The sequence below is a fragment of the Meles meles genome, chromosome 5 (assembly GCF_922984935.1).
Source record: "Meles meles chromosome 5, mMelMel3.1 paternal haplotype, whole genome shotgun sequence".
NCBI lineage: Eukaryota > Metazoa > Chordata > Mammalia > Carnivora > Mustelidae > Meles > Meles meles.
In genome coordinates this window covers 9,336,708-9,357,183 of record NC_060070.1, presented here as the reverse complement: position 1 = coordinate 9,357,183, position 20,476 = coordinate 9,336,708, and the positions used below count along the sequence as shown (strand labels likewise).

The window sequence follows — 20,476 nt, the reverse complement described above, 5'->3', positions numbered from 1 at the left end:
TTGTCTAAAGGAAAAGTACACGTTTCTGTTTCAGAGCTTCCACAAACCTTTTTTTACTGAATGTACATTTTGTACGTTAAGATGAGATATTCGGTAGACTTAATGAAAAGGTCATATGGATTATTTAACTCTTTTTTCTTCTTGCCTTAGCTGAAGCCAATTCAAATCCTTTCAAATCCGCTGTCTACCTATAATCAGCAGCTGTGGCTGACGTGCGTTGTGGAGCTGGATCAGTCGAAAGGTAGGAAGCCTGACATCGCGGAATTGTGTTTCTTTGTATAAAACACCATATTTTAAAGATTGAGAGAGCTTTAAACCCTTTGAACAGGTGCTCAAAGATGGATCACAAGGACGCTCGTTATTCTTTATAACAGCAACAAATTGGGAGCCCCTTACGTGTCTGCCAGTGTCTTCCAGAAAAAGTCACGATGCAGCGCTCAGCGAGCACTGGTCAGCTTAGCTCCGTGGCTGCGCGGTGTTGCCCCTGCTGTGGCAGCTTTGTCCGTGGGCTCTGGGAGAGGCTTCAGTTCTGATGCCCCGAGACGATGGTTCTGTCCCCCAAGGACACGTGGCAGTTGTCACCCCTGGGGCAGAGGGCGCTGCTAGGATCTAGAGGGTGCCTGCCATCCTGCCATGCACGGGACCTCCCCACAGCCGAGGAGGAGCTGGCCTCAGTATCCCAGGGCTGCCGAGGCTGAGGCACCTGCCCTGCTGCGTCCACGTCTCTGAAGCCTCGGGTCTGCTCCTCTGGAGTTATGGGCCGCCCGGGGGGAGCCGAGGATGTGGTCACCCACGTTATCTCCCATGTTCTGGGAGTCAGATGAGGCGCTTTGACTGAGAGGAATTTGAAAAGATAACCCCACGACCACAGTAGGTTAAGTGGGAAAAAATGTGTATTACCAAAAAAATTAACCCCCTTTTGTAACCTTTAAAAAAACATAAATGAATTCGGTATCAGCATGTATTTGCGCGCCTAGAAAAGGCTCCGGAAAGATGGACGTGACATGTTAATTAGGGTTATATCTAGGTGGTAGGATTGTGTTTAATGATATCTTCATATTTTTTTGTTCTCTGATTTTTTTAAACAATGGGCATAAAAACAGAAAAATAATAAAATATGTCATCAGAAAAGTAAGAAATCTAATTTTATTTTAGTATAAAGTTAAGTTAGAAATTTATGTGGGAAATGAAAAAAATAAAATTTCATTAGCCTTGAAATGCTTGCCCTTTTATGAACCAAATCGGTGGAACTGTACTGTAGGTTTTTACGTAGGCCCCTGGGTAACGGGTTGGACGTAGAAGCTGACCGAAGGGCTTTACTTCACAGACAAGTGTGAGGTTTTCACATGTGCTGAGGCTGAGGTGGTTGAAGGACCCTTCTGGGCCCTCACCTTGGCAAGCGTGATGTGCCTGATGTGGTCTCTGCCACGGAATTTCTTTCTTTTGTAGAAACATCTATTCAGACAAGCTTCCTCATGACTGTTAAAGTCGACGGTGTAGCTCAAGATGGAACCACCATGTTCATTCATAACAAAGTTCACAATCGGACAAGGACCCTCACCTGTGCAGGGGTGAGTGTGTCCGAATGGTCAACAGTTACTCGTTGCGCTTCCCTGTTACATGTCTGCCTTCCTAAGTAGAAGACTCAAATCATACCAGTGATGGTGCGGAACACTCATGTCACTTTCTACACCGATCTCCTTCTCAGTTCTTACAAACATACACACATTCTCTCTCAAACAGACACACACGCACGATGCCTGTTTTCACTGTGTGTGTACAGCCTGATGTGTCTGCAGATGGCTGTCACAGGTTGCTTGTCGCCCGTGAAGGTCTGCCGCTACGCCGTGGTCATTCTGGTCAGGGCTTCGGGTTTCCTACTCTGGGGCATCTGTGGGGCTGAGGCCCGGGCCTCGTATGGAGAGCGGCCTCCTTGTTTGAGTGTCTACTTCAGGGTGTAGCGTGTGGTTGTGCGATAGGAAACCTGGTGGTCCAACGCAAGGAAGGAACCCTCACTTTTGATTTTCTTGGTGTTGTGTTCTGTCAGCGTCCCAAGAGTCAGAAGAGGGACTGCTCCGTGTAGAGCAGGGAGGACCCCTGGGACGAAGCAGGTCATGGAGGCGCATGGAGAGCACAAGCAACATCAGGAAAGAGAATGTGTAGATTGGGGGGTTAGGCAAGTGGTTGCCCTGACAGGCCTCATGCCAGGCTTCCCGTCCATCCAGGTCTCCCTCGGTCCCCAGCGCAGTCCCACAGGGCAGGCCCTGTTACCGGAGCCCCGTTGTACACCAGAGGAAACTGAGGCTCAGATCAGAGCGCTTGCCCAAGGTGGCACACACGGTGAGCAGGGGCCGGGATTTCAGCCCATGCTTTTGTCTCCTAGAGCTTGTGCCCTTGGCAGCCACGTGCCGCCTGGTTCAGAACCGTGACACAGCAGGCCTGCTTGTCCGGGCAGGAAGGGATCAGGTGGGGGAGGGTTCCTGCTGCACGATGGCCCCATCTGTGGTCCCTCCCTGCGGGCATCTGCTTGAAGGTCCCCAGGCGGCTGCTTCGCAACCTGGTCTGCCTCGTGGGCCTGGGCCGGTGTTGCTCGGGAAGCGGCACAAGGGCCCAGACTCTCGCTCTGCCTCCTTCGTTACCCACGGGAGGAGGGCCGGGCCAGCCTCTCAAACACGTTGTCCTCGTCTGTACAGTGGGTCTATGCCCTCCTTGACCATCCTTGTAGAGTGGCGGGGATCAAGTCTGACACCGGTTGTGGGAACCTTCAGTGCCCAGTGTGGGGGCCGAGTACCTGCCATGTCTGTACAGTCGGTGCTGGGTCAGTTCCGTTGCGTAAACAGGAGGGACGATGGATGGGACGATGGGTGCAGGGTCTGGAAGGCGAGGCTTCGCCTCCACCCCCAGGCTGGCGGGAGTCCAGCTTCCGCCCCTGGCTTTGCTCCTGCTCGCACCGGGTGGGGGATGATGAACCGGCTGTCGGTGACTTGATCTTAAGGCTGATGTGACTGATCCTGCTGGTTTGTGAGGACCAAGGAGTTTCCCAGGATGGGGGACTTTCTCTTCTAACCGGGGCAAGTCTCAGGCCAACGAGGATGACTCAGTCACCATGTCTGAGGCCTGTACTTGGAACAGCCAGGCTGCCTGCGAGGCTGCTTGTCTGTCTTGTCGCTTCTTGGCAGTGCTCCCCACACTGTGCACCTTGAGAGTGGCCCTCGGTGGTTCGCTGTGGTGTCTCCCCGCTCCCACAGTTTCTACCGTGTCACCCTTGGGTCTTCTCTCTTCTGCTCTCTCTGGGCAGGCTCCTCCCCAGTCCTCCCAGGACCACTGCCCTGACTTAAAACAAGGTGGGATTTTTATGTTCTAGAGCTGCTGACCACCTTTTGTCCTAGCTTGGCACCTCGGATAGCAAGTGGTCCGCGCCGGGCGGCTGACAGTGCTAGGTTCTCACCAGGGATTTGCAGGGGCACGTTGTGATCGGTACGTGGACCGTGGCTCGAGCGGAGAACCCCCGCACCGTCAGGTGGTCTCACCGTAGTTCTTAGAGACTGGAAGGTACTTGCGGGCTGAGCTGTAACTGTTTCGTTAATTCAGGCGATCCTCTGAAAGTCCAGGCTCATAAGAAGTGGTCGCCTGTGCAGCACAGATCATTCGCTGAGTACTAAGTACTGCTCAGTACTTAGCTTCCCCTGTCCCCATGTGATCTCCTGTGACCCGTCAGGAAAAAATTTGGTTTTGCAGAGACCAGGGGCAACACACACACTCACCCTTCTGACTTCTTCCCTGGCCCTTAGGTGGGCACCCCTGCCTGCCGATCGTCCACTTATCTTTTTAAGGCTTCCTGCAAACACCGGATCTGTTTTCCTACTTGACCTCAGACATTCGCGGCTTGGGGAACCTTTGACCCACGGTAGGGGTGACTGCCCTGTTCACCCCTGCGGCCCACACAGGCGCCACCCAGAGACTGCTCTGTCAGACCGCGGGAGGCCTTCTGAGGGGTGCGCTAGGCCACGTGGCTGCACGCGGGTCACTGGCTGCCCGGCCACACAGAAGCAGAGGGGACCTGGCTCCTAACTGCCCCAGACAGGAGACAGGGGCTCCGGGCAGGCAGTGATACACCCGTGTAATCACACTAGCCATTGCTCCTGCAGCCTTTGCCTTGGGTGTGCGCCTGGGGCTCCGCGTGGGGAAGGGCCGGCACTGGGGGAGGGGGCCGGGCCGTCACCCTGTGTATCGTGCAGCGGCTGTGGAAGTGAGCGGGGAGGACGGTGAGGCTCGGAGGTCTGGCCTGTTGTGTCTTCGCCCCCCCCCCCCCGGCCCCACTAGAGCTCGCGTGCGAATGTCAGGTTTGTGTGGCGTTGTCAACTGTTTTGTGTAGGTGACGTTACTTTGAATCGTCCAGAGTAGAAAGATTCTAATGATGGCAAATCCTCTATTATTTGTTTCCCAAAATACCCATTTGGTTTCTTCTTTCTAAGAATTGTTTTTTGGCTGGCATCGGAATTTTTCTGGGCTCTAGCGAGTTCCCTGACGACGGTTAGTTCTGCTCATCTGTTGTTGAAATGTGTTACCTCATGGGTCAGCTGGGGGGGGACCAGTCGTGCTTGCTTTAAAGACACAGCTCTACCTTGCATCTTTGCAGAAGTGCGCTGAAATTATTGTGGCTCACCTCGGCTACTTGAACTACACGCAGTATACCGTGATTGTGGGGTTCGAACACCTGAAGCTACCCATCAAGGAAATGAACTTTACGGTAAGTGTGCCCGCTGACCTCAGTGTTTCTGTGGCTTGTTTGCTTAGCTCCCGTTCTTCTGTCAAATGACTGAAATAAATCTCCGCATTGAAATCATGTTATTTTGGACAGTGGGAGACGTGTACAGTTTTTAAAAGCTATAGGGCAGCCATAATTTCTCAAGTACATGGAACCAAGTGGAGCTTAAGGAAACAGCATGAACTCGGAAACCCCTTGTGATGGTCCGAGATTTAGAACAGAGTAGCCTTCCCGTTGGAAGAGCGGTAAGAGTTAGCCGCTGAGCCCTCCTGGTAGAAGAAGAAGGCGGGACCCCTTCGCCCTGCCTGCGAGCCACCTATGAGCCGCCCTCGGGCCCCACCGGGACCTCTGGCCCCACCGGGACCTCTGGCGGGGCGTGGGCTCTGCTGTCACGTGGCCGGCCCAGCGCAGCTGTCACTGTGAGACGTTGCTGTCCTGTGTCTCACTGAAACCAGCCTCTTTGTTCCTTCTGCTCACCCGTGCCCCGGGATAGCCAGCAGAGTGACGAGGAGGGTGTTTGGGGCTTTTGTGAATGCTGCTGCGACGAACATTGCCCTGCAGGTTTCCATGTGGACTGATGGGTGCCTGCACCGAGCGGTGTCCACATGTGGGCCCCCTCCTGTGTGCGGAAGCGCTCTGCCTCACCCCGCCCACCTCTGTGGTGGCACCTGTGTCCCCACTTTGGTCCCCGACCCTGGAGGTCGGCTGGGCGCGAGACCACGCACGAGGCCTGCTCATGGGAGGCACTCGGCAGACGGCGCCCGTCGTTAACGTTCAGATTACTTTTTTCCCGTTGTCTCTAGATCACCCAAAATGAGTCTTGTTCTCTATCTGCGTGATAGCTTTCTGGGTATTTAGAAATGTTGTCTCAGCCCCTCGGAGGTTCTTCCTTTCCTTCACGTGGCCCTGGGGGTGGCTTCGGGACCCGTCAGGCTGCAGGTCTCCTTCCCGGGGCTGCCCCCATCAGCCTGGGCGGGGGGGGGGGGGGGGGGGGGGCGGCTGCTGGCGCAGGAGAAGGAGCAGGTGTGCTCCAGGTGTGGCTGGAACCTCCTCACCGGCTTGCGTCCCGCCATCTGCTGCACACGCCTCGGCCTCGTCCCTCCGTGACTGCCATTCGGTCTCTTCTCGCCCTGACCCTGGTGAGTCTTTCCCATTCTCTGCCTCTGCGGTTGGATTGTAACAATTCTCCGAGGCCACTCAGTCCTTCCCCTTTGCTCTTGAACTTGTTCTCAGCGGTTTCGGCTTCTGGGTCCCGCCTCTCCTGATCCTTTGAGTTCGAATCTGGGTACTGTTCTTTGTGGTATGAAAGATTTCCTGGAGCTTTTTCCTCAGAACATCTGGTCAGCATCCGCCTGTGTCCTCGAGGTCATGATGCAGAGGTCGAATCCTGACAGGGTCTGAGACAAGCACCCTAAGCCCGGGCACACTGATTGATTGCCTGCTGTGCGCACCAGCTGTGCTGGAGACTTTGCTATTTTAGAATCACCCCGAGTCAGGGACGCAGAGAGCAAAGAACACCACGTTTCTCACACAGAGGACCTCTCCTTTCCGTCTTCGTCGGGGCTTCCCTGCGACAGCCTTTATCAGCCTTCTCAACAGCTTTCCCCACAGGCTCAGTCCACCCCAACCCTATTACACTGGTTTGTTCCATCTTCTCTGTTTTATTTCCCCTTGGACTTATTCCTAAAGAATTTGGGCATAGTTCATGTAAACTTGGTACGTGGCATTCCACCATTGCTCAAGAGGGCAGGTGACGTGGTCTCATTGGAGGGCTCAGCAAGGAAGCTGCCATCGGAACAGCTCGTCTGGAATGATGGCATCAGGCAGAGCTTCGCTCTGAGTGGTGCTCTTCAGCATTCAGAATGCCAATACGTGAGACCCCTGGGGTTTGTGGGGATGTCACCTAAGATTTTTCTCCATTTTTGTACATTTCTGTATTGCCAGTGCCTAGCAGTGAGCCTGGCCACAGTTAGCCTGGTAATCCATATATACGGGCTGAACCGGAGGATAACGGCACAGTGTTTCACAGGTGAAGAAACTCAAATGGCCAGCAGACTTGTGAGATGACGTTTATCCCTGCTCTAAACCAAAGAATCAGAGAATTCAAAAAGTTATGCTTTTTATTTTCATTTTTTTAAACCCGTCAAATGCTACAAACACCTGCAAGAAAATCACACCTCGGGTTATAAGTTCTTTCATACAGGCTAATGGGGGTGTAAATGAATTTCGGTGTTGGGCGTAGTTTGGCAGTGTAGCAAAGCCTTTACGTGCACATTCTTTTTGGCTTAGTGATTCTACTTCTGTGAACTTATTCTAATGAAGCAATTAGAAAAGCACACGAAGATTTGTATTTTTCATGGCAGGGAAGTTAGGAGCAATCTGTATTTCAGTAGAGTTCTGGTTAAATGAATAAATTAGTTTTTTGACAGCTGTTAATAATCAACTGGTCACAGAATAGATAGCACAAACTGCTATTGATTTTAAAAAAGGAGAAGAAAAAAAATTAATTGAAAATGCTGATTGACATTTTTTATTATAGGAAACTCTAGTAGGCTATCTCCGGGTGGTAGCCTTCATGGTTGATTTCTTTTTTTCTTTTGATTCTTTATAATGAGCTTTTTATTACCTTTATAATCAGAAGAGAAAATTATTATTTTTTTAAAGAAGGCTCCTCAGACAACTGATACTCGAAAGGGGAAGCCAACATACCGTCTGGTAGTTCATTCTGAGGAGCTTAGTTACAGAAGAGCTACCTCAGAAAATCACGGTTTAGTGTTATGTCTAAAACTTATACAGAGATGCATTAAGAAACCAGAGAACCGGGGCGCCTGGATGGTTCAGTGGGTTAAGCCTCTGCCTTTGGCTCAGGTCATGATCTCAGGGTCCTGGGATCAAGCCCCGCATGGGCTCTTTGCTCAGCCAGGAGCCTGCTTCCCTCTCTCTGCCTACCTCTCTGCCTACTTGTGATCTCTCTCTCTTTCTCTGTCAAATAAATAAATCTTTAAAAAAAAAAAAAAAAAAGGAACCAGAGAGAACCTCATGCAAAGTATGTATCTCTTATAAAATTGCTGCTGAAAAGTATCCATCATGTTGTGAACTCTGATCTAAACCTCCAGACAATTCCTTTTGACCGTTTGTTACAAACTCCGATAGTGAGAAGTAGACTGAAAGCTGTATGGCTCACCATGTTTCCCTTTCGGCGTCATCTGCTAGAAATTTCAGAAGTAACTTTTATGCCCCACTGTGGCAGTTACTAACATCCTGGTACCGGTTTAATTATTTGCCCTCTTTACAATTTTACCTTTCAAAAAGCTTTAAAAATTGTTCCATCTAATCTTTTTATAACAAGCTGACTTCATTTCCATTTTGGAAGTAGAGAAAGCAGAACACAATAAAATATATCTGAAGAGTATCTCAGCGATCCCTTTCTCTACCCGGAACGGCTGAGATGAAACAGGAAGATGCCGAGGCCGGCAAGGGCGTGAGCCGCCGGGGCTCCTGAGCTCCCCTAGTGATGTGGCCCTGCTGGTTCCTCCTTGCTCCGCACCTCGCCCCTCGGTAGAGGACGGCTGGCAGGGACACGGTGGCGCCTGCAGGGGAGCGGAGCAGGGCAGTAAGGAGCCCTGGCAGCTGCCTTCACCGGCGTGAGATGGCATTGAAGGCATCAGCCTGATACAGAAAAGCACACGGTGCACGAGTCCATCTGTGTCTGTGGTAGGAACGGACCAGATGCACCGAGCGGTTAAGTCCGGATCAGTGTTGCAGGGGTGTAGTTAGTGACTCCGCGGGGACTTGGGGGAGGGCTTCTGGGTGTGGTGAAGGTGTCTCTTGACCAGAACACTGTTGACGCTGCTGTGCTCCGTTTGTGGCAGTCCGTTGAGCCGTACATTTGGGGTCCACATGTAGTTTTTTATAGGTATGTCCCTTTCAGTAAAACCTTAACCAGACATGTGGCGCCCTTGGAAACGCAGAGCTCGTCCCGGGGCTGCCCGTTGAACCACATCTGTTTCTTCAGACAGACCTTGCTGCTTTGATGGAATTTGACGCGTGACGGTTTCTATTGCTGTTGTTTGGCATCTCCTTGGAAATCTTTGCCGTGCGGGGACTCGAGTTCGCTGTTCGCCCCGTGTGTGCTGGTTGTTGTAGGTCTTACCTCCCCTGGGTGCCCCCATCGGTTTCACTAGCCCGTTCTTCCTTTTGATGGCAGTCAAGTTCAGGATGAAAATCTCCCTCTCCCAGGAGAGAGAATCATCACAAGGGCAGCCCCCAGGTGTTCGGACGCTCTGTTTTAGGCAGAATACATCTGCCCTTCTGCAGGCACCTAGATGGTTCTGGTCCTTTTCTGGTCTCGCCTGCTGTGGGGGCTTTCTCTTCTGTCTGGCATTGTCATTGATGCCGTGTACCCATGAGTGGAGACGCTTGCTTTCTTTCCTTTTGTTCTCATGCCCATACCCTGTGACCACCTGGTTCACAGATTTCTCCTTACACACAATTCTGCTTGAAGTGGAGCGGCTCTCCTCTCTGCCTCTTCTCTCGGCTCTTATTCTTCTCAGTACACCTTGACCACATCCCATTGCCATGTTCAGTCAAGACCACTCTCTAGGTTGCGCAGGTACACAGGAGAATACTGCTAATGTCCTGTGTTTTTAAGAGTTTATTTCCTTGGCCGTGTCTGCATATGCAGCGGAGTGTGGACTTTGGACACGGGGCAGATTGCTTTTACTCGTTTTGGGGTCGTTTTCTCCTGAGCCTTGTGAACACCTCTGCACATGTCCCTTCAGCTCCCGGTGTCCTCAGGGCTGAGCTGTGCATTTCCCCCTCTTATTAAGTGACCTAGAGGGTCACCTAAAGGGTCACTTAAGTCGTGAGTGACACTGCCATTAGCTGTTCACATTTCGTTTCCTCCTTTTTCTTCCTAAAGAAAACTTCCACGACTTCTCCCTGCAGGATGAGATTCCAACAACAGCTCATGCTCTCGAGTCCTTTAGTTTTCTGTCTGGTAGACCCCCTCTGGTTTCCGCATGAATTGAGAGGACTTGGCAGCCCGCGGTGCTTTGAGGAGCACTAAGCAGATTCTTGGGTCATACTTGCCCTGTTGTTTTCATAGGACAGATTACAAGAGCCTATGTTAGGCTTTTCCCCTCCAGATTTTCTATATAGTAACTTTCGTATGGTTTCCAAGTGTTGGAGACCTAGGCTGTGAATCTGAGCCTGGAACCAATTCCAGGGGGTTGCTTAGTGCTGCGCTAGGTTGCTAGGAGTGCCACCGGCCCGAGCAGCCAGAACCCCGACGCACCCCCCCACCCCTGGGTGTTCCTGTGGCTTTTCCAGTCAAAGGACTCGGGGTGGGGAATATCGTGAAGTATTTGTGCTCTCCTGAAACATTAGCTCCTACTTTGGGACTGACTTGCTTTGAGTTCGTGGTGTCCTTTCTACACAGTATTTGACACCATATTTGCTTGCATAGGGGTAGAGTAGGTGCTCAGCAAATGTTGAATGAATGACTGGAGAACCGGACCAAAACTCTGTAGGTCGTGATTAGGGAGAAGTGGCCTCGGATATAAAATGGATGCTGGTTCCAAAGTCAGTTTGTGGTATCACGGGGTGAGTCCAGCTCTGGAAGAACAAAGGTGGCTTTGTGAAGGCCAGAGGACCTGCTGCGCATGCCAGTGAATGGATTGACGGTTAAGATTGCAAAGTGGATGTCTAAAGCCTGAATGTTTTCTGGGAATTTACTCTATTTCCTTTTACTTATTTTATTTTCTAATCTCAAATGTACACATTTGTGCTGAAAAATAAGTGCAAAAACAAACTCCCCTAATTCCATACTGTGAGATCCACACCGTGGCTGTCATCCCAGTCATGGTGGTGGCGCAGGCACCGGCCAGGGGTTTGACAATCCCCGAGGGCCCTTCTCCTCCCAGCCCCCGCAACCCTGTGTCGTCGTCCGTTGTCTGAGCTGAAGGGGCCGGAGCCCTGTTCCCTGAACTTCCTGCACTCTTCTTGGGCTCAGTCAAGGGAAAAGAAAGACTTTTCAGGCCAGTGGCATAAGTGAATACCAGACTGGCCTGGGAGATTGACCTGTCCCAGAGGAACACAGAGGTGATTCCGCTCAGCTGCTGCTAGTGAAGGCAGCCCCCCAGAGAGAAACCCTAGCTGGACGTGGTTTCCCTAGATCAGGAAGGACAAGGGGACGGCACAGTGGGTGCTGAAGAGGACTGCTCCGAGGGTCCACTGTGCCCCCCTGCCAGCCCAGTGCTCCGGCCACGGGCCAGCATCTTGTGCTTTGCTCCGGCTCACCTTCCTCCGCCTCCTTCCTATAACTCTTCGTCTAGAACTAAAGGCATATTTTATGTTTAGCTACATTTATTGGAAAAGCGTTGTTTTCCAGTGCTAATTTTTAAAGTGAGCAAGTTTTTCTATGCTCTTCTGACAGAGCCCTCCTCCTGTAGGGGCCCTTAGTTATTTTCTTCCTCATTGTCTTTTCATCATTGTAACTTTAAACATGTTTTGTGAATTTTTTTCCTAATGCTAAGACTTTTTCTTTCTTTTCTTGGTTATGCCTTACAATCTAGTTTTTCAAACTAAGATACACAGTACACTTTTTTCTGTTTGAATAGGATGTTGATAACCCCCATCAGTGCTCATAACTGCTACTGTGATCATTTTGTAAATGATATTATTTAACATTTAAACACCAAAGCAGTGATCATAATAGTTGTGTCACGCTTGGGATTTACAGTAACGGCTGTTTTTTATTGAACTTGTGCTGGGTTTTTTTTTTTAAACATTTTATTTATTTATTCAAGAGAGAGCATGAGGGGGAGAAGGTCAGAGGGAGAAGCAGACTCCCCATGGAGCTGGGATCCCCATGTGGGACTCAATCCTGGGACTCTGGGATCATGACCTGAGCCGAAGGCAGTTGCCCAACCAACTGAGCCACGCAGGCGCCCTGAACTTGTGCTGTTTGCCTTTGCCAGGCATTGTGCTAAACTTTTTGTAAGCATCATCTTACTTAAATGTTCTGATAATTCTACAAGTAGATAATAGTTTCCCCATTTTGTGGGAGAGGAATCTGAGGGTGAGATGAAGCTAGTTTCCCGACTGGAAAATGGAAGCCCTGGGATTTAAACCTCATTCTCTGACTTTGAATTTCATATGTCCTTAATCACTAGGATTTCTACCCTCTCATTAACATTGATTGTTAGTTGTTGGTTTTTGTTTGATGGCTCTGTCCAAGTATAGTTGACATACAGTGAACTGCACGTATTTAAAATATAAAGTCTGATCCGTTCTGATGTATGTAGCACCTGTGAAGCACCATAATCAAGACATTATGCATACCTCTCACTCCCTAAAAGTTCCCTCATACCCCTTCCTCCTCTTACCTTCTCATCCCCCAGCCACCATTGATCTGCTTTCTTTATGGATTCATTTGTATTTCCGTAAAATTTCACATAAACACGGGTCGTTTGGGTGTCTCTGTTGGTGAAGCGTCCAACTCTTGATTTCCACTTGGGTTGTGATCCTAGGGTCATGAGATGGAGCCCACATCGAGCTCCACGCTCAGCGCAGAGTCTGCCTGAGATTCTCTCTCCCCCTCTCGCCCTGCGCAACCACCCCTGCTCGTACTCTGTCTCTCTAAAATAAATAAATCTTTTTAAAATGTTTACGTAAACACAGTCTTACAATATGTTTGAATTCTTTCACTCAACATAACTATTTTGAGATTAACTGATGCTGTTGGCTGTATTATTTGTTCATTCCTTTTGTTCCCAGTGAGCCAGTACAGCATAGATCATGGGTCCCTTCACCTGTCGAGGGGCGTTTAGATGGTCTCCAGTTTAGGGCTGCTACAAAGCTTCTGTGAGCACCTGTGGACAATACCCAGGATTGGAGTGGCTGGTCATGCTATAGGCATGTGTTTGACTGTTTGAGAAACTGACAGACTGTTTCCAGAATGGTTGTAGTCTTTCCGTTCCCTCAGCGGCAAACGAGAGAGCTGTGGTCACCTCACATCCTCTCCAGCACCGGTACCGTTGTTTTTAATCTTGGCCATTCTAGTAGGTATATGTGGGGTTTATGGCTTGGTGACTTTCATCGGCAGCACTTTGAAATTGTCTTCGGCTGGCATTTTTCTGGAGAGAAATCTGTTGTTATTCCTTATCTTTGTCCTCTGAATAGATGCTCCTTTCCTCCCACCCCCTCAACCCTGACTTTTTAGACTTTTCTCTTCTAGTTATTTAAACAATTTGATTCTGGTGTTCCTTGATATACTTTACTTCATTTCTCTGACTTAGGGTTCACTGAGTTCTTCAATTGGTGAGCTCATAGTTTTCATTAAATTTGGAAAATTGCCTGTTACTATGTCTTCAAATATTTCTTCTATCCTCTTTCCCACCCTCCCACCCCCCGCCCCTGGCCAAGGTCAAATACACATCTCTTTGGCCATTCGAAGTGGTCTCACAGGTTACTGATACTCTGTTCAGTTTTGCTCTGGTTCATTTAAAATCGCGTGTAGTGACATCTCCATATCCGCTCATCTCCGTCACGTCTGTTCCATTGTTGTTGCTCTTCCAGATTCCGACCTCACATGTTCAGACTTTTCTCTAGCTTCTCGCTGCCCTTATCTGCTAATTCCATGTCACCTTGGTTTCCTGAGGTGGTTTTGATTGATTTTTTTTTTTTCTCATTACTGTTCAGATTTTCTTGGTTTGGTTTTTTTTTTTTTTTTTTTTAAACATGTTAGCTGTTTTTCTTTTTGCTTTCTTTTTCGAGTATAGTTGACACACACAGTGTTACATGTCTGGTATTTTTTATTTAATGCCAGGCATTATTGATGTTAGATTTTGTATTCTTATAAGTGTCTTTGAGCTTTGTTCTGGGATACTGTGAAGTTACTTGGAAATTGCTTAGCTTTTTTAGGCCTTGCTTTTAAATTTTGCTAGGTGGGACCAAAGCAGCATGAAATCTGCAGGTACTTTCTTCCTACCACTTGGGTAAGAACATTTGGGGTATGCTACCCAGGGCCCTTTTGTGCATTTTATTTCTCTCTGCCCATGGGACCAGGCATTATTCCTGCCCTCTTTGAGAGCCAGTGATCCTTTTCAGGGATTTTTTTCCCCCCAAGCCACAGGCGGTTTACTCATACTAATGCCTTGATCAGTGTTCAGGTGGAGATGCGAGGGGGACCAACTTTGGTAGGTGTCCAGAGTTCTCTCTTCCAGCTCTCCTCTCTGTACTCTGTGCTTTGGATCACAGCCAACAGTTTCCTCCCTGGACACATCACGATTCTCTACGTGAGCTCTCTCCCCCCACCGTGGCTCGTGGCAGCTAAAGGGTGCACCTCTCTCTTAACAGCCAGAGATTACTGTTCTTTGTTGCCTCCTGTCAATGTCTTAAACTGTATGTGTACCTGTCTCTATATGTGTGTGTTTTAAATGTTTCAGGTAAGTTAGGTAAATCTCATGTCTATAACTCTATTCTGAAGTAGATTTTTCAAACTGCTTAGATGATTTTAAATGCTTGAAAACAGTGGGGCTCATTGGCCCATTGCAGCGCAGTATTCTGGGGTCTGGTGAGAAACCTGGCTCGCGACCGAGGTCGGAAGGGCTTCTGCCTACTGTCGGTGTGTGGTGCGTGCCTCCTTGGCTCTGTTAGTGTAAACTCGATAGAAGTGAATCTACTCAGTCAGCATGAGAGCTGACACCTGTAATTCCCTTGTACTTTGTGGTGTCAGGTTCATATTTATGTGTTTCACTTAGTCTTTTTTTAGAACATCCTACCTACTCACATTTTTGCATCTTTTAAAAATCTGTTTCTTTTAATGGAAAGCATGGCTTTTTCTAACTAAGGAATTGACAGTATTGATTTTTCTTTGTTAGAGATAGTGCGTATGAGAGTGGGGGCGGGCAGAGGAAAAGGGACAGAGGGAATCTTAAGCAGGCTCCACACTCAGTGTGGAGCCCCATGTGGGGCTTGATCTCACAACTGTGAGGTGATGACCTGAGCCAAAGTCAGGAGGCAGATACTTAACTGACTGCGTCATGCAGGCATGCTGACAGCATTGATTTTTTTGACATGAAATTTAAAAGCCAGATGCTCTTCTCGTGATTACAGAATAATTTGTCTATCAGATTTATCATTAGTATGACCACTGAAAACTATTTCCAACTCTTGTAATTAAGATTTTCAAAGTCTGTGTTCTTTAATATAAAAATAAAATGTAGTAAGGACTAAAATTTTTAGAACATGTAAGAAGGCATAAGGAAAGAGAACATTTACAATTACCTATAATATTGTATCTGGAGATAACTATTATTAATAATCTGGCGTTCCTCCTTTTAGATATATTTTTTTCAATTATTTTCCTATTTTACGTTTTAGTGGAAGACTTATGACCCTGCATTTTCCCAGCTGGAAATTTGGTTCCGATTCGTCTTCGTGGTGCTCACCTTCATTGTCACTGTAAGTCCCATTTGCCTGACAGACCACGTCAAAAGCCTAACAAGGGCTGAGTTAATTTATTAATTAGGGTTATCACAGTGTGAACCATGGAAGGAAACCGTAAAAGACTCGTAACTATGGAGAACAGACAGGGTTACTGGATGGAAGGCGGGAGGGGGGATGGCTGAATGGGCGATGGGCATTAAGGAGGGCACGTGCTGGGACAAGCACTGGGTGTTTATGTAAGTGACAAACCACTAATTTCTACTCCTGAAACCAATTTTACACCATATATTAACTAACCTGAATTTAAATTAAAATAAAAAAGTGTGAACCACACAGGAGATTTATCTGAACTCCATGATGCTCCATCCAGTGGGCCGACCTGATATTACCCAATATTCCGAATGTCCACTGGGACGCTGTGGTGCAGAAAGAGTGTGTGGTATCTGCTCATAAGGACCTCTGTGCGTTGTCCTAGTGAGGACAGACCCCCGGCACTTAAGTAAATGCTCATCAGGGTGCGGCGACGGTGCCGTTTCACCCGCTTTGTTTGAACGACCTTCTTTTTATGATACAGCCCACGCTTGGGTTTTTTGCATTTGGAAAATTGTACCAGACCTTTAGGTCTCTGGGCTTTTTCAGGAGGAAGGCCTCAGATGAGTGGGTTTGGAAGTATGAGCTTTTGGTTCGTTTGGGGTCTGAGTTCAGTGGCTGCAAGCACCCTGTGACTTTGGGGAAAATGCTTACCCTTGGAGTACAAGCGATCCCCACAGAGGCCCAGTCAGTGAAGATGGGAATTTAAAACTGGAGGAAGAACATCAGGACCGACACACATACGGGGGGAGGGAAAGGGGGCTTGTGGTGGTGCTTTGCGCCATCTGAAGGGCGACATCCCACCCCCTCGGCTGCTTGCCCCTTGCTGACGCGGAGGGTGTGCCATGCAGGAGCTATGTCCCCTCTTTGCCGTGGGGGCCACTCCCGTTGCCACACAAGCAAGGATAGCCTGGTGCTTCACAGTCCAACTGTTAACAGAAGGACAGGCTTGTTGGGGACAGACGTGTGAGGAAAGTGCCAGTTGGTGGTGACATGGGACCTGCCTGTAGATGAGGGGGTAGGACACAGCCACTGGCAGACCCTGGACTCTGCCGAGAGCTGGAGATCGCAGTCCCAGCCCCTCCCAGGGCTTCCCCTAAAGAACTTGCTGAAGCTGAGTGGAGAGCTGCTGATTGTGTTTGCTCAGCAGAAATCCTTGCTGTTTCTTGAAGCATCTCTCTTGTCTGAGGGGCTGCTGCCACATTCTGGGGCCCAAAGGGTGGGCATCCAGGGCACAATGTTCTTAAGCAAGAGAAAGGAGCCTGAGCCTCACAGCATGGGAGAAATGGCCCATCAGCCCAGGAAGTCCAAATTCCCTAGGAAATCATTGGCTCATGTTAGATTACAGAAAAAACAAAACAAAAAACTCCAGGTCTTTTACACATTGCGTACTGTTTTAAAGTACTTTAAAGACACTCCCGTGGCTCAACACAGCTTCTTCAGGGAGGTGTTTGTTCAGGGAGCTCTGGTGCCCTCCTCAGAAGCTGGTGCCATCTGTAGATGTCGCCTGGGTGGGGGCGTGTGGCCTGCCACAGCGAGGTCCTCTGTGTGGCTATGTGGGGCCCACCCGATGGAAGTAGCCTGTCCCGGGGGGAGCTGGGGTGGGTAGGGAGTTATGGGCCGTGTCTCCCCCGCCCCCTCCTGCCCCTCGGAGAACAGCTTGTGCCATTGTACCCGCAGCTCCTTGCCAGTGATTCACAACTTACCTTAGTCTCAGTCGGTGCAGCAAGGGGTTAACTCGGGTTTGGCTGACCCTCACTCAGGGCAGACTTCACGTGATGCGTGATGCCGTGATAGTGATACTGAGCAAGGCGGAAGCAAACTCAGTAACTTGAGTTCCTGATTCGGTTTGCAGTGCCTGTTTGCACATTCCCTCCGGAAGTTTTCCATGCGAGACTGGGGGATGGAGCAGAAGTGGATGTCCATTCTTTTGCCTCTGCTGCTGCTTTACAATGGTAGGTGCCCATTTGTATTTCGGAGCTTTCCCCCTTTAAAGCTTGAAGCTGGAAGGCGTCCCAGAGCCGCTCTGGCTGCCGAGGAGCCGCTGGAGGAACAGGTAGCAGCACCTGCAGGGCGCGAGCTGTGCGGCCCCGGGACACAGTGGATGCCTGGCGGCTCTCACCAATGAGCGATTGGTTCGGTGGTTAAATCCTGGAAGGGCTGCAGACGCAGCTGTCTTGGAACTTGGCTGGAGGCAGCCAGCGCTGCCGTCTGTGCCTCTTCTCCTGCTTCAGAAACGTTTGCTTGCAGAGCCCCAGCACCGGGATTCCCGGGCCTGTGGGGCAGAGCGGCTGGCGGGAGCAGCCGGCGCTCTGTAATGATCACTGGGGCAATCTGTTCACTGCTTTTTGGTTTTTTGAAAAACAAAACAGCCTTTAGTTCACTACCTCTCTTTGGCTCTGACTGAGGAGAAGGTGATGGTGAGTTCTGCCCTCGCTGAGAGGACAGGTGCCCTGTGCTGGGTGGGGTGAGCCTGCCTCCATCAGGCCCTTCCGTCTGTTGCCTTCCAGATCCATTCTTCCCGCTCTCCTTTCTGGTGAACAGCTGGTTTCCAGGCATGCTGGACGACCTCTTCCAGTCCGTGTTCCTCTGCGCCTTGCTGCTCTTCTGGCTCTGTGTGTATCACGGGGTCCGTGTCCAGGTAAGCCTCCGCCCTCGGCCCTGCCAGAGGCGGTCAGAGACCCCGTCCTTCTGGTCCACACTCTGGTGACAGCCCTGACAGGCAACTTCTCCTTGAGACCCTGTCTTCAGCCTCCGGCAGCAGGAGAATGCATGCTATGAAGAAATGATTGGAGCGTCTGTGATCTAGTGTGGTCTACCAGGGGTTAATGGTTTGCTAGAATTACTAACTTATTTCTTACCTTTTTTTTTTTAGGGAGAAAGGAAGTGTTTGACTTTCTATTTGCCTAAATTTTTCATTGTTGGACTATTGTGGTTGGCTTCTGTCACACTGGGAATATGGCAGACGTGAGTAATTTTGTTGTGTGGGAAGCCTCAGGCATGGAAAGCATTTGACAAAGGTGGACAGATCTGAAGTCTCAGTGTATTTTGTGAACCCATCTGGAAGCGAATCTGTCACCAGGGTGACTTGATAGTGTGACTTGAACTGAGGATTCATTTCAGCCTGACTGGCATGTAGAAAACACAGTTCTGGTCCCAGCTGGAAAATTATAAAGACGATGCACGTTGTTTTAGATTTCTCCTTCAGAGTGGCAAAGACATCATCGTCTGTAGGAATGGGACTCCGGGGTCCTGCCCCCCCCCCCCCCAAAGCTTTAGTTTCTCCCTGCGCTCGCATCCGTGAACTCCCCATCCCTGCTTCAGCTTCCTGGGCTTATGGTAACTAGTGGTTTTGTCCTATAAAATGGGGCTACCGCAGAAGCCTCACGTGGTCACAGCTCGATGCACCTGAGTAGGAGTTTCTGCAGAAACGAGTTCCGTTCCAGGGTTATGGTTTTGGCCCTTGGCGCATTGGACTCCACGGCCCAGTAATGACAGCACTCATCCCGCCTCGTCTCCTTGCCCTGTCCCTGCCTCCTCAGCTACCCGGCTTCACTTTAAAATGAGTTGCATGGACGTCAGCACTGACTTTTATACCTTTCTTTGTGTGCTCGTCTATTCCCAGCACCCATACGTGCCGTTGAAAAGGTTCCGGAAAGCAGTTCTTAACATTGCAGGAGAGATAGTATAGGGACTTTTTGTAACAGAAAATACCGTAGCTTCACAGCATAGACAACTGCAGGCAAACAGTTTAGTAGTGCTGGATGCATTTCCAATGTGAAATTTAGGATTACTTTGTAAAAATCTTACTGTTGGTTAGCAAGTAGTTTATGTTAATAAGATTTGTTTATTTATTTATCATCTTGACACCCAACATGGGGCTTGAACTCACGACCCCGAGATGAAGAGTTGCACACACTACCCACTGAGCCAGCCAGGCACCTCTGTTAAAAGATTTTTGTAAAAAGCCAAATGAAAGTATACAATGAAAAGTAAGCTAATTATTGATCTATGATTTTTCATAATATTGTATTTTCAGAGTTAATGAATTACACGATCCAATGTACCAGTATCGAGTTGACACAGGAAATTTTCAGGTAAGGATTATTAATGATGCCCGAGGGGTTTTTTTTTTAAATGTTATTTTTTAAAAATTCCTAAATTTTGTAACTTAAATTGTGCTGCTGACATGAGCTTGCTAACTGGCTAGGAGAGACTATAGAATGCTCATGGGTGCAAAATTTGGAAAAATGTGTGAGTAGGATGAAAAATAAGCTTTTAAAAACAAAGTGGTCAGGGCACCTGGGTGACTCAGTCAGTTAAGTGTCTGCCTTCAGCTCAGGTTGTGCTTGGGGTCCTGGGATCGAGTCCCATCAGGCTTCCTGCTTAGCAGGGAGTCTACTTCTCCCTCTGCCTCTGCAGATCCCCCTGCTTATCTCTAAAAGAAAAAGATTTTATTTATTTATTTGAGAGAGAGAGAGAGAGAGAGTGAGAGCGAGAGCGAGAAGGAGTGGGGGGCGGGGAAGGGCCAAGAGACAGGGAGAAGCAGACTTCCCATTGAGATGCAGGGCTCCATCCTGGGACTCCAAGATCATGACCTGAGCCCAAGGCAGATGCTGAACTGACTGAGCCACCCAGGTGCCCCAATAGCTAAACTCTTAAACAAAAAAAGTTTGGAAGACTGTTCGGTAGAAATTGCCCTTGCTTGGAAGGCGGTTGTCTGGTGTGAAACGAGCATTCTTCACCTAATAAATCTTTTTGCTAAATGTCCAGACTAGTTTTCCAGGACTAATCTGTTTATAAGCACTAAAACTCTTTTTAAAAGAAGGAGGTCTTGGGGCACCTGAGTGGTACAGCTGGTTAAGCGTCCACCTCTTGGTTTCAGCTTGGGTCATGATCCCGGGGTCCTGGGATTGAGCCCCACATCTGTAGGGCTCCCTGCTCAGCGGGGAGTCTGTCTGTCCCTCTCCCTCTAACCCTTCCCCCACACACACTCCTGGTGTCACTGGCTTTCTCTCAAACAAATAAAAAATCTTTAAAAAAAAAAGTTTTCGCTCCCATTCCTTGGTTTATGGTTGTGTCAGATTTTTAGGACCATTGGAGAGCAATTAAGCAAACATTTTTGTTCCTTTAATTCTCTCAAATCAAGAAAGATTTCCAAGCGAA

General features: G+C 49.1%; 1 protein-coding gene across 4 annotated transcripts in view; it reads left to right on the top strand.

Moving 5' to 3' along the window:
* TMEM181 (transmembrane protein 181) overlaps window positions 1-20,476 on the top strand; it is a 70,629-nt gene that overhangs the window by 39,735 nt on the left and 10,418 nt on the right. For all 4 annotated transcript variants that reach the window (XM_046004585.1, XM_046004586.1, XM_046004587.1 and 1 more), the window contains exons 4-11: window positions 151-241; window positions 1,450-1,571; window positions 4,640-4,750; window positions 15,155-15,235; window positions 17,166-17,265; window positions 17,821-17,951; window positions 18,186-18,277; window positions 19,350-19,407. In XM_046004585.1, coding sequence (XP_045860541.1) covers window positions 151-241; window positions 1,450-1,571; window positions 4,640-4,750; window positions 15,155-15,235; window positions 17,166-17,265; window positions 17,821-17,951; window positions 18,186-18,277; window positions 19,350-19,407 — 786 coding nt within the window. The remainder of the gene's footprint in view (window positions 1-150; window positions 242-1,449; window positions 1,572-4,639; window positions 4,751-15,154; window positions 15,236-17,165; window positions 17,266-17,820; window positions 17,952-18,185; window positions 18,278-19,349; window positions 19,408-20,476) is intronic.